Below are 13,111 nucleotides of genomic sequence, written 5' to 3'. Positions count from 1 at the left end.
CTAGAGCAGCTTTGTCCCTGCCCAGGGACCCTACTGCCCCCTCAAAGCTGTCCCTCCACGAGCTTCTCTTCGGAGCCTGTCCCAGGAGCCAGGTCCTCTGCAGCCTCTCTCCCCACACCCCCCACGATGGGCCCTCACACCTGAGTCCTCTGTTGGTCTGGGTTCTTCCACTATGAGGTCTCCCTCTCCACCCCTCCCTCCTGCAGCTTCCAGCCCCACCCCCACCCTGCAGCTGTAGCTCCTCCTTACCTGCCTTCCCAGCCCCCACCTTGACCCAGTGTCTCCTCCCTACTGTGGGGCAGGTACATCCACTACGTGTTTGACCTGGGGAATGGCCCGTCCTTGATGAAGGGGAACTCAGACAAACCAGTCAATGACAACCAGTGGCACAACGTGGTGGTGTCCAGGGACCCGGGCAACGTGCACACGCTCAAGATTGACTCCCGCACTGTCACGCAGCACTCCAATGGCGCCCGAAACCTCGATCTCAAAGGTGGGGCCTGGGGCCTCTGGAGGAGGCCTGGCCCTAGCCCAGACGCCCCCTTGGCCCCAGCAAGACCGCCTCCGGCCTGGGATGCTCTTCCCCTTGCGTGACTCTGTCCCGGCCCTGCCCACAGTTTCCCTCGCTCTTCCCCATTTTCCGGTGTATCTAGCCTGACATCTTCCTGTCAAAGTTCTGCTCAGCTCCCCTGCGAGGCTGCCCTCTCAACACTGAAAGCCTGCCTGCAGGGTGTATCTCATGGGGAGTTTGGTGGCCTCACCCTAGAGCTAGGAGAAGGCAGCCAGGCCTTCTGAAGACTTCTTGACCCTCCAGGGTTGAGAAGTCTGCCATGCTGGGGGCCGGAGGGAGAGCAGTGTCCCTGCTGGGCTGGGAGGGGGGCTGTGATGAGGGGAGGAAGGAGGAACAGTCTCCAGGTCCCCTCGTGCTGCCCTGGTCGTGTTCCTTGGGCACTGGCGGGACTAGTCTGGGCACTGGTTTGGACCTAGGCCTCCCTGGTGGGCTCAGCATCATATGAGGGCCCTCCATTCCCCAGGGCTTCTTTAGTAGTTAGTGGGGCCATCACTGCCTACCCCTAGAACAGTGGTGCGTCAGAGAGGAGAGAAGAGGAGGGGGAGTTTAGAGATCCAGGGAGGTGGAACAACAGGAATGAGGATGAGGCCTGTGGCTTCTCCAGAGCCCACTGGGGCAATGCGAGCCACCCTCACATGCCCAGAGCAGCCCCCAGTTTCCCTTAGGGATCCCTGGTGTCACTGTGACTCAGACTGTCCGAGCGTGGGGAGGGTTCCTAGAGACTCTGGAATCCACCCTCCTCTTGAGGAGGCAGCAATGGAAGCTCCAAGAAGCTATGTGATTGCCTGAGGTCACAGAGTGGGCGGGCCATGGAGTTGGAACCAGAAGCTTGGTCAGATCCTGCGCCGGTGCTCAGACATTCAGTTGGGTACAACTCTTGGCAACCCTTTGGACTGTAGCCCTCCAGGCTCCTCTGTCCATGGGGTTTTCCAGACAAGAATACTCGAGTGGGTTGCCATTTCCTCCTCCAGGGGATCTTCCCCATCCAGGGATCGAACCTGCATCTTGTGGGTCTCCTGTGTGGCAGGCAGATTCTTTACCTCTGAGCCATGGAGGAAGCCCCTAGAATGGATGGCATAGTGCTGCCAGTTCTCCCTGCTGCCAGAAGGGGGCGATGTGTCTCAAGTAATTCGCAGTGGCAGCAAACCCAGGGGTGGTCTGACCTGGTCTTGGTTTGCACAGAGTTCCCAGCAGGGGCAGCAGGGTTGACCCATCATGTCTTGCTAGAGCTCTGCCACGGGCCAGCCAGGACTTCCAGGGAGTTGAGGTCCCTTCGGCCAGGCAGTGATGTGGAGGACCAGTGTCCCTGAGGAAGACTTCTTGCCAGTGTCACCCAGAATCCCCAGTCTAAACCCTATCTGTTGGAAGGTGCCGGGCTTAGAACCCCCAGCAGAGAACCCAGAGTTGGGAGAGGCTGGCAGAGGCCTGGAGGAGTTCTGGGGATGGGAGACTTCGGAAGGGAGGGAGCGAGGGTGGAAGGGACCGGGCTGCACAGCTATGAAAGGCCCTGATTACGGGCCGGAACTGGCATCAGATGTGTGGGAGAGAGCACGGAGCAGGTTCCTCCAGCTGCTTCCCTCTTCCCTCCCCGGGCATCTGGGTGTCTCTGGGAGGGGAGCAGACAGATGGCGAAGTGGAGAAGGAAGAAGGAAGGGTGGGGGTGGGCATCTGCCCCTCGGAGAGGAAGCTGGAGTCCGGATGAGACCGTGTGGGGCTGCGGGACCTGACACTGGAGGCTGATGTCCTGGGAGGGACCTGGGTATCTGGGGACCAGATCCGAGCTCTGACCCCACTCCCTTTACAGGGGAGCTGTACATTGGCGGTCTGAGCAAGAACATGTTCAACAATCTGCCCAAGCTAGTGGCCTCTCGGGATGGCTTTCAGGGCTGCCTGGCCTCGGTGGACCTCAACGGGCGCCTCCCTGACCTCATCGCTGACGCCCTGCACCGCATCGGGCAGGTGGAGAGGGGCTGTGACGGTGAGTGTGGGTGCAGGAGTTAGGTGTGACCCTGCGGGGTGCAGGCAGACTGGGGGGCCCGGTGGTCTCGATGGAGCCTGCTGCCGCTGCTCTGGGACAGAGTATGGGGAGAGTCAGAGGTCACTTGCCCTCCCTGCTGCCTCCCGCCCTGACCACTTATCACAGTTCCAGGCCAAGACCAGCTGTCATTGAGCTCCCCTACTCCCACCCCCATGAGTTCTTGGCCCTATCTGCCCGGCAGAACTGAGGGAGGGCTTCTGGCCCGGTCCCGAAGCTTCCGTAACTCCTGGGGCGGGAGGGGGCTTGGCTGAGCGGGGGGTGTTCCCTCTTCCTGCCTCTTCCAGGCCCCAGCACCACCTGCACCGAAGAGTCTTGTGCCAACCAGGGTGTCTGCTTGCAGCAGTGGGATGGCTTCACCTGCGACTGCACCATGACCTCCTACGGAGGCCCCATCTGCAATGACCGTGAGTGCAGGACCAGGAGGGCTGAGGGTGCTGGAGGGAGGCCCCGGGAGGAGGGAGGGTTTCTCAGAGCCATGCTGCTTGCTTCCTTCCCGTCCCTTCTTGTCATGAGCGACACGGAGGGGAGCTACTGGCTGCTGTCTCCTCCTGGAATCCCCTCTTGGGCCTTTGCAGGACTCCTGACGCCTGCGTGTCGGGGGTGATGGTTGCTAGACAGCCTCTCCTCTTCCTTCTGAGCTGGTGGGACACTGCTCCCCTCACCCCTCACCAAAGACGTGTCAGCCTCTGTCACTGTCCTGATGCTGGCCATGGTCTCATGTGTCGTAGCTCTGTTGCACAGGGCCGGTGGGGCAGTTGCTGACCTGTACCCCCTTGCCCCTGGTGTCCTTGAAATGTACAGTGGAAACCCATTACTTCCTGCCCAGAATAGGCCTACACCCCCAGGAGACAGGCTCAGGAGACTCCCAGGAGGCCAGGCCTCCAGACGGCTGGCTCCCCTGGAGGCCAGCCACCGTGTACTGACCAGTTTCCCTGCAGGGTGTCCCTTGGACCCACAAGGACACTCCCTCGTGTCCTCGCCTGGTTCTTCTCCTCCCTGGCTGGGCATCTGCTGCCAACTTGCATAGTGTTTGAGGCCCCTTCCTAGAGGGTGGGCTTCAGCAGTGGTTTCCAGTCCCTTGTGGTTGGTGGCTGGCAGCTGGTTAGCACTTGGATGAGGGAGGGCGGTGGGGCAGGCATGAGAGAGAGACAACTTCATGCTTGAGGGGCGGGCTGGGCAGCATGTGGCCTCTTTAGGTGTCACTTGAATGGTCTTCCTTGGGGGTGGCTGGGCTGAAAGACCAGGGACACTACGCGCCAGCTGCCTGAAAAAAGACACACACGCACACACACTATAAATGGCTTCTTCACTTTGCAAACATGGACACTGAGGCCCGGAGGAGTCGGTGGATTTCCAGAGTGAATAGCAGATCTGGGCTGAGAACAGGGGTCAGTGCCTTTGCCTCCATGCCACACTGTGGAGCCTTAGTCATCGGGCAGAGTCCTGAGTTTCTTAAGGGGTGCATAACCAACTGGTTTCTGGGATTGTGCTCTTGATTTTTCCTTCTTTGTAAGAATGCCCTCTCCATCTCCATGAGTGCTTTCCTGGTGTTCTGAGGCGGGCCCATCCCTGGGTACCTCCACATCCTGTCCGATCCTACACGATTCTTCCTGTCCAGCCTGCCACTCGCTGTACCTGCCAAAGCCCGCAGACGCCGGCCAGCTCAGGGCCGCTCCAGTCCTGGCTATCGGGGAATGAGGACGGGGCTGGGGCTGGGCCTCTTCCTCTCCAGCTCATTCCTGCTTTGTGCAGGCGATCTGGGGATGGTGGTAACTTTGCTGTTTAATAGTAACTATCCCTACTGACTGTTTCGTGTTTCACGGCTTACAAAGTCCTTTTAATTTGTCCTCAGAGAAGACAGTAGGATGGAGACCAGCCGTCTGATTTAGTTGCTGAGGACACTGAGGCCCCAGTAACAGGAACATCCTTGTCCTTAATCACAGGGCACTGGGGGCAGGGTGCGGCTGGAACCTAGGTGTTCTTAAGGTTTAGTCCCGGGGTGGTGGTGGTGGAGGTGGATGTGGGGCCCACGGATGGTGGGCATTTCTTGCCATGGCCGCAGGGGGTCAGGATGGAGAAGAGTGCTGCCCATCTTCACTACTGGACTCCCACATGATGGAGCCTTTTGGGAGGGAGCGGAGAGATGGATGTGGGTTTAGGGAGTCAAGCCATCTTTCAGCAGGGGTGGGAAGAGAGACTAGAACAACTTCCCTGGGTTCCAGGCAGGTGGGATGCATGGAGAATTGGGGCTGGGGAACAGGGGCCTCTTGGGAAGTGTGACTGTCCCCGAGACTGGTCTGTGTGTCTGGTGACAGAGCCCGAGCAGAGCTTTGGAGGTAAAGACAAGGTGGGTGCAATCTGGGAGCCTCTGGACACTGGCCCTGGGGGTGCCTTTGAGATCTCAGCCCCCTTTCTCTTGAAGGTGTGCCTCCTCCTGATTCTCCAGGCGTGGCTGTTTGATGCTCGTGCTGTCTCTATGACGGGTCTTCTTGGGGCTCCACTGATACACAAGGTCAAGTAGGAATCTGGCCCAGATGCACGTCTGCTTCACCCCAAGTGTGATGGCCCTGGAGGCACTCTGGGCATCAAGGGCCCTTGTGCCTGAAGAGATGGAGGGGATGGGGATGGCCCAGGCATCCTCAGAGGGTTGAGCCTGGGGTGTGGAGCTGTCTGGTGATGAAGAGACTGGGATGAGGAGGAGTCTGACCTTCAGGACAGCCTTTCCCTATGTGTGGCCTCAGTTTCTCCGTCTGGGACATGGGGATTCCCCCTGGGGGTGAAGGCACCATTGTGAGGCTCAGGAGTCTGCCCTGGGAAGGCAGGAGATCAGAGGGAGAGAAGTCATTGTCAGGGTGAGAGAGAGGAAAGCAGAGAGAAAATAAAAAAGAGAATATGAAATGAGAGAGGAAGGAAGCTGGACGGAGGCCTGCTTCCTGGCAGGGCCTGAAGCCCCAGGGCTGAGGTCTGGACAGCGCTTCCCTGGGCAGCTCCAGCTCCACCCCCCGGAGCCTGTCCCCGGGCTCTCCCAGGCAGTGGGTTCTTCCCCATCTCTGCCCCTGTCTGTTTCTCATCTCCCTAGCCGCTCTGCTGGTCTCCGCAGCCTCTATTGATCTCCTGCACACCTGTCTCTCCCTTCTTTTTTACCCTCTCCCCACCTCGCTCACCAGTGTCACCCCCTCCGGCTCTCTCCACTTCCCACTCACTAGTATTGATTGGCCTCTAGGCGGTTTCCCTTCCTCTCCTCTCGCCGCTGGCTCCTCCCTCCCTCCCTCCGGGACCATACATTTTCTGCCTGCTCAGAGCTCTGTCAGTCTCTATCCCAGAGCCAGGGCCAAGAGCGGGCACAGGAAGAGAGGACAGGAAGCCGTGCTCCCCAGCTTGCAAACTCTCCTCCCTCATGGGGCCACACACCACCTGGACACTTCTTTCTGGGTGCCTCTAAGGACCCTTTTCTTCTCTCTGAAAGGCTGGGGACCAAATGGGGCATTGGCATCTAATAAGTTGGGAAAGGTGGCAGCTGGGGCAGAGGAGCTGTCTCGGGTCCTGACTGCATCCAGGAGCTGGGCGCAGCTCTTTTGGGGCTCCTGGTGACAGGTTTTGCTCCAAAACGAACGCTGGATAATAAGCAGGAGCCACCCCTGCCCTGCCCCTCCTCCCCTTTGGCAGCCCCTTCCTTTTGCCCTTTCTTCACCACCTCTCCTTGTCTACCTCTTTCCAGGTCCATCCCTCCCTCCCTCCCTCTCTTCCTCCTTATCTATGCTCTGCCTCCCCAGCCCCCACCGCCGCCCCCAGCAAGACCTTGTCCAAGCAGAACTCAGGTTGATGTCAGTGCAGAGGTGGCATCCAGACGAAGGGATGAAAGCCTCCTTGTTCTTACTTCCCAGAAGTGCCCCAAAGTCTGAGGGGCAGGTCTCAGTGGAGGGGACCCCTAGAAGGAGAAATGGCTTCCTCAGCAGGACATAAGTGGCCTAGAAAGGGTTTTGTCCCAAGTGGAACACTTGGTGGATAGGTATCCCAGAACCGCCCCCTCCCCATCCAAGAAGGGGAGGTTGGCATATGGGGGAAGGGGCAGAGGAAGTGGACTGGAAGGATAGGAGGTGTCCAGGAGGGTTGCCGCGGGGAGGGAAGCACCCTTCCGAGGAGGTGGAGGGACTGTGTGTGTGGGTCTTAACTCTTGAAAACCTTTGAGGCTCTGGGTACATTGTTTGCATATGGGTGACCCTGTTCTTGGAGGGTGACATGGAGGGGGGTGTCCGTGTGTACGCTGGCTGTTCGTTCATTGCCTGTGACCAAACACGTATGTGTGTGAGCATGTGCACACACTCGGTTGAGTGTGAGTTCGTGTGCCGGGTGTCTGTGAGCACATGTATGCAATGTCTGTGTCTGAGCCTGTGTGCGTGCACGCGCACTGGTGCCTGTATGGGCACGTGGGTGTCTCCATACCCGAGCCCGTCCACATCCTGGCGTGCACGTGTGTTCCGAGGGGTGCGTGCAGAGGTGGTGGTAGCCACATCTCTGCGCACTGGGCCAGCGAGCACTATTGGGGTTCGTCCGGGCCGGGGGTGGGGGGTGGTGGGAGGAGGTGGAAGAGAGCGGCCTCTCCGGCTAGCCTCAGTTCTGTTCAATTATTCAGCAGGGCCCCTTCTCCGGAGGGGGCGGGAGGGGTGCGCGCACCCGGGCGTGGGGGAGGGGTGGGGCGCGCGCAGAGGAGAGGCGAGCGCCGAGCCGGCTAGCCAGGTGCCGCGCGGCGGAGCTGCCCAGCGCCGCCCGCAGATCGGGAGCCGCTCGGGTCCCTCCGCCCTGCCCCCTCCTCCGCCCGCGCTCCCCCTCCCGTCCCCTCTCCACCCCTCCTCTCTCCCTCCCTCTCGCTTCCAGCCCTCTCAGCCTCTGCAGCAACACTCCGCTGCCTCCATCTCTCCGCCGGAATCTCGCAGGCTCGCGCCTTCCCTCCGCTCAGCCCCGCTCCCCTCCTCTCCCCTCCTCTCCCCTCCTCTCCCCTCATTCCCCCTCACCCGGATTTGCTTTCCTTCCCCCTTCTCCCGCCCCCCCACCCCGGCCGCTCCCTCCTTTCCTCCCGGCCTCTGTCGGGCGGCAGCGGCAGCCGCGGCGCGGCGGGCCCTAGTCTCCACCGGTCTCCTGCTTCTCTCCTCCAGTCCCCCCTCCCCGGCTCGGTTTTTCCGCAGGATTTCCCCGCTCTCCCCTCCCTGCTTGGCCCCCGCGCCTCCCCATCTCTCCACCCGGCACCATGCCCCCTCCCCCGGGCGCTCCCCCGGGTTTCTGACGGCCCTCTGCGCCGCTCCGACCCCGCCGGGATGCGGGGGGACCCTTAGCTCCTCGCGATGGACCCAGGCGTCCTGGACCTTGGCGTTGCCGCTCCGCGGACCCCGGATTCCCCGGCGGGATCCACTTGATTTCATTGGCTCCGGACCGAGGCTTGGGCTCTGATTTTCCTTCTCTTCACCCCCCTACCCCCCTCCCGGGGCTCGGAGCCGGAGGGGGGCTTCGCGGGGCTACTCGGTCCCGCGTCCCCGCCCCCGGCCATGGGGCTGTGAGGGGGCCGCCCCCGGGCCGAAATGCCCCCCGGGGGGAGCGGGCTGGGGGGGTGCCCGCGCCGCCCCCCCTCCCTGGCCGGGCCCCTGCCGCTGCCGCCGCCGCCACCTCTGCTGCCGCTACTGCTGCTGCTGCTGCTGCTGCTGTTGGGGGCGGCCGAGGGGGCCCGGGTCTCCTCCAGCCTCAGCACCACCCACCACGTCCACCACTTCCACAGCAAGCACGGCACCGTGCCCATCGCCATCAACCGCATGCCCTTCCTCACGCGCGGCGGGCACGGTAAGTGGCGCTGCCGATACCAGCCGGCCGGCCGGCCCCCGGGGCCTCCCTTGCGCGCGGCCCTGGCCCCCGCGGGCCGCACCCCAGCCGGTGCGCGCCGAGGCCCGGCCCCTCCGCTCTGCGGGCCCGCGCCCCCTCACCTCCCATCTTGGGCTCCACCAGCACCTCAGCCCCACCCTCTCCTCTCCAGCAGCATCCCTTCACCCCGTCCGTTTATCACCCTCATCTCTCTTCACTTTCATTGCTTGCCTCACCTTCACCTCGGAATCCCTGTCTCCGGGGCCTTATCACCCTTCTGTGTAGACCCCTCACCCCCTCTCTATCTGTTCATCCGCTCTGCCCTGCTCTCCCTTCCCCGTTTCTCTTCCTCTTCACCTCCCCCATCCCTGCCCCTTATCATCTGGCTTCCCTCCTCCTCGGCCACTGTCACCTTCCTGGCCCAGCACCTTCCTGGCCCAGCGTCTCCGCGCCCATTATCTCCTTATCCGTCCCCCACCAACCTCCCACCTCTGTCCCATCTATCACCTCTCCTCAGAAGTGTCCCATCACTGCCTCTTTCACCCCCTTGTATCTGGCGATTTCACCTCTGCGCCTGCAGCCCCCGTCCTGTCTTTCCCCCATTCCTGTCCTTCCACCACCTCCCAAGCAATCAGCTTGCTCCACTGTCCCATCCTTTCCCAGCCTCATCCCTTCATCTCTGGTTTTTCCTCTCCACATCTCTTCATCTCTGCCGTAGCTCCACCTCTGACCCTCAGCATCTCCCAACCCCACTGTTTGAATTTCTGTCCCCCACCCCAGTCTTCCCACCACCTCTCCAGTCAGTCATCTCCCACTTTACACTGTCACCTCTTAGCTCAGTGTCTTCCCCCTGCCATAACCTTCTGTGTCAGCACTGATTTCTCCTTCCCTCTCAGACCCCATCACCTTTCGTTTCTGACCTCTAGCACTTCTAGTTTCTGCCTTTTTTTTTTACCTCCCAGCCCAGTCCCTTCATCACTTCTTGCCTTAGACCCCTAAGATTCACCGCAAGCCCCTCTTCCCATCTCTGCACCTGCTGCCTTCTATCTCTGTCTTCCGTATTCTCTGTGCCCCCCTCACTTCCCATTACTGTGTCCCCATGACTTCCAATCCCAGGCCTCCTGGGTCTCTCCCTCTTCACATTTTATTTCATCTCCATGTCCGGTCCCATCATTTCCCATCTCAGTCTCTCCTTCACATTTCATCTGAAAGCTCCTGTTACCTGCCGTCCCAGAGATCCCATCACTTCCCATTTTAGTCCACTTCCTCCTCTGTTCTCCACATTACCTCCCATCTCTGTACCTTGCCATCAGTTCCCACAGGGTACCACCATCACCTCCATTTCTATACCTCTCTCACCTCCCATATGGTACAGCTCCCACCTCCCACCTGCGTACCTCCATTGCTTCCCATCCATACACTTCATCACCTTCCCTCTTTGGTCCCCATCTCAGCCCTCCAACACTCGCCGTTCTGTGCTCCTCGTTCCTGTGCTCCCATCACCTCCTCTGTCTTCCCGTCGCTTCCCCTCTCTGCCTCTGTTGCCTTCCGTCCTGGCACTCTGACAGCTCCATGCTTCCGTCCCTGTGCCTTCGCCAGTTCCCACTCTGTTCCTTGTTGTCTCTAAATTCTGTATGTCCTTCACTTCCATTTCTGCCCATCCATCCCCTCTCATTTTTTTGACTCCCTTTTTGTCCCTTCCTCATCTTTCATGCCCGTATCTTCACTTCCCGTCTGTGCCCTCATGGTCCCCATTTCTGCACGCATCGCTGCCTCCTCATCACTGTTCTTCACCTGTCCTTTCTTGCTTCCCAATCTTTGTTCCTCCATACCACTTTCAAGCTTTCCACCTCTTTTCTCTCCCCCTTCTCTTTTTTTCTTAGATTATCTTTATCTTTTTCACGCCTCTGCTTTCTCTTCATCCAGTTCCCAGGAGCAGCCTCGTCCAACATCCTTTCTCATTCCTTTCTTCTTCTTGCCCAGTGGAGTGTTCCTGGCTAACCTCTGTCCCAGCTGGGGTCATCTCCACGCCATGCTCTCCAGGCTCTTCTCCTTCTGCACTCACTGCCCCCCCCCCACACCCCTGCTCCTGATTTTAACTCCCCTGTTCTCACCATGAGCAATCTGGCCCTCCTTTCCTTTCTCCATCCTCTTTATTGTCCCCTCCAGGTCCACTGAGGCTCAGTCCCCAGAGAGACCCAGATAGGACATGGTCTTTCTGAGCAATGAGGAGAGGCAGCAAAGGGTGAGAGAAGTAAGGCCATCAGGGAAGATCTCTGTGGGGTGAAGAGGAGAGGAGGTCAAAGAGGCAGGGGATGGAGGGGGGCTGGCCCAGGGGAGCTGAGCAGATTGGAACTGAAGTGCCAGAAGAAGGTTCAGTTAAGGAGCTGGTGTCAGGGTGCAAAGAGCTGGGGAGGGAAGGAAGAGACAATGGAGGAAAGAACTTGGGGGATGTCAGGGGTGGGATTCTGTGGAATGCTGGCGTTGGGATGCCTCAGAGGCAGCCACCCCCTTGTGTGGAGGAGAGAAACAGCCCCAAGAGGGCCACAGGCTGCCCAGGGCCCCGTGGAAGCAGAGGAGCTGGAGGACACTGCAGGGCAGTGAGGGGAGGGGATGGGGAGACTGAGTGGAGGAGCCCATGAAGGGTCAGGCAAGTGAGAGGAAGGAGGAGGGCCCAAGGATAGAGAGAAGAGGAGGAAGAGGCCAGCGGCCATGGCCGAACCCCACCTCTGCACACCTCCACTGTGGGGCGAGGTCCCGGGGCCGGCTTCTGCTGGAACCCAGGCTTGGCAAGAGGCAGAGCCAGCTTGGGAGACCCATCCAGGCCAGAGGACACCTTTCCTTGCTGGGCTTCCCCAGGGTGAGGAGCTGCTCTTTCTGCACCTGCATCTCCACTTCCCTTCTCATGGGCTCTTCTTGCCTTTCTCCTTGCTTCCTTCCCTCCTTCCCTTCACTCTTTCCTCCCTTTCCCTTCCCACCCCCAACCCCTCCTGTTATATAATACCCCTTACCGACCTGTCAGACACGCCTGCACCTGGTTGTCGGTCTGGGCTTGGGAGGATCAGAACACCTGGGTCCTAAAAATGGCCCGGGGCAGGGGAGACACTTCTGATCCTTGACCCTGATTCTGCTTTCAGAGCCCTTGACGAGCCTCACCACCCCTGACCTTCATTTCCTGTACTCTCTGAGGCCAGGGATAGAGGGGTCAATCCCAGTTGTTTCTGAGTCAGGAGCCTCCAGGGGCTCTGTATTCATCACTCTAGCTTATAAAGGGACCTGGCATTTATTTCGATTCTTGTTATGGGTGTGTTCACTTAGATGTCTGATTGCACTGAATGTTTTATGGCAAGGAATGAGCTTAAGAATTGAGGAGATATTGTTCTGGGATCTAGAGAGAGCTGAGCCCAGGGCTCTGGATCTGGGGAGGTACCCCGCCTGGGGGGCAGTGAGGGCCTGTCTACAAAGAGCTAGTGTGTGCGGGCTGTGGGCATGCAGGACTGCAACCTTTCTGGATTGTGGAGGATGTTTTATCCTCTTGTGATTCTAGAGCTACCAGAAGCTTTCTGCCATGGCTTCTACGTGCGGCAGAGGGTCTGCACATGTGGTTTTATCCGCAGGGGCAGCACTGCATAGGTGGCTTCTCACATGGGATGATTATTTTGTTTGGGTCTGGGTTAGCTAACCATTATTAATGGTTGGTTGTTTTTTTCTCCCTCTAGAATGCAGGTGTGTGGGAATTGTACAGAAGATTCTTGATCATTTAGTGTTTTACTGGACCAGTGAATTTCTGGGTCCAGGAGGCACAGAGGGGACCATGTTGGGTGTGGGCAGAAGGTTCCAGGCCTGGGCCTTTGGGTGGTGGCCACTTAGGCCTGTGCATTTTGTGTCTGGCCAGAGGCAGTCTTGCCTTGGGCTTCAGGGGTGTTCCCCACCCTGCCACCCCACAATGTTATCTACCCACAATGTTATCTGTCGTGTAGCTCAGTAGCATTTTCCTGGGGAGGTCAAGAACAGTGGGTCTGGACCACCTGAGGGCAACATAATGGGCCTTGGCTTAGGCCCCCTTCTTCTCCGGAGCCCTTTCGGGAGCCCGTCAGAGATTCTAGCTGTGGTTCGGTGTCCTGGGCTCCAATGTGCCTTCCCCCGCGACCCGGGGTGTCGGGTGGCCGGGCCGAGGACGGCTGGCGGGACGAGAGGCGGGAGGCGCCTCCGGAGCGCAGCGGGGAGGGAAGGGGAGGGACCGGGCGGAGCCCCGCCCCCCCCCCCGCCCGCGTCCGCCCCAACCCCAGCCAGCTGCCGGGAGGGCGGGAGTCAGGGGTCCTGGGAGAGAAATGCCTCCCCAGGGTAATCACTGCCGTCCCCGCCCAATAAAGCATTCTTCCTTCACCTCTTCGGCCCAAGAAGTGTCTCTCCATCTGATCCCACACCGTGTAATAAATGCCCTTAGGCTTTTACAGTCCCGCCCCGCATAATAAACTGGCGGCAGTGGGAGAGCCGCGGGGTAGTGAATCCGGGGGAGGCCCGGCCGAGCGGGGGCGCGGGCTGGGGACTGGGGTTGGCGGGGGGCGGCGGGTGCGCCGCGGCCTCGGGGGCGGGGAGGCGTGCGCCCGTCCCGTCCTGCGCGGTGCCAGCCGCTGCCCTCGCCGCCTGCCAGT

General features: G+C 60.0%; 1 protein-coding gene and 1 long non-coding RNA gene across 19 annotated transcripts in view; one reads left to right on the top strand and one right to left on the bottom strand.

Annotated features, from left to right (window-relative positions):
- NRXN2 (neurexin 2) overlaps positions 1–13,111 on the top strand; it is a 110,288-nt gene that overhangs the window by 65,485 nt on the left and 31,692 nt on the right. For 14 of the 18 annotated variants that reach the window (XM_018043405.1, XM_018043402.1, XM_018043399.1 and 11 more), the window contains 3 exons: positions 303–493; positions 2,376–2,549; positions 2,894–3,013. In XM_018043405.1, the coding sequence (XP_017898894.1) occupies positions 303–493; positions 2,376–2,549; positions 2,894–3,013 (485 nt within the window). Of the gene's footprint in view, positions 1–302; positions 494–2,375; positions 2,550–2,893; positions 3,014–7,475; positions 8,439–13,111 lie in introns of those variants that run through there. The other 4 variants (XM_018043413.1, XM_018043411.1, XM_018043412.1 and 1 more) reach the window with 1 other exon arrangement.
- LOC106503754 lies at positions 3,860–11,147 on the bottom strand. Its single transcript, XR_001297466.2, has 3 exons — positions 9,854–11,147; positions 6,408–6,537; positions 3,860–5,419 (listed from the first exon to the last, which is right to left on the bottom strand). It is a non-coding gene; the product is annotated as an uncharacterized LOC106503754 (long non-coding RNA).

Source organism: Capra hircus, chromosome 29 (assembly GCF_001704415.2).
Source record: "Capra hircus breed San Clemente chromosome 29, ASM170441v1, whole genome shotgun sequence".
Classification (NCBI taxonomy): domain Eukaryota; kingdom Metazoa; phylum Chordata; class Mammalia; order Artiodactyla; family Bovidae; genus Capra; species Capra hircus.
The sequence above is the reverse complement of the archived record's forward strand: the minus strand, read 5'-3'. Positions and strand labels throughout refer to the sequence as shown.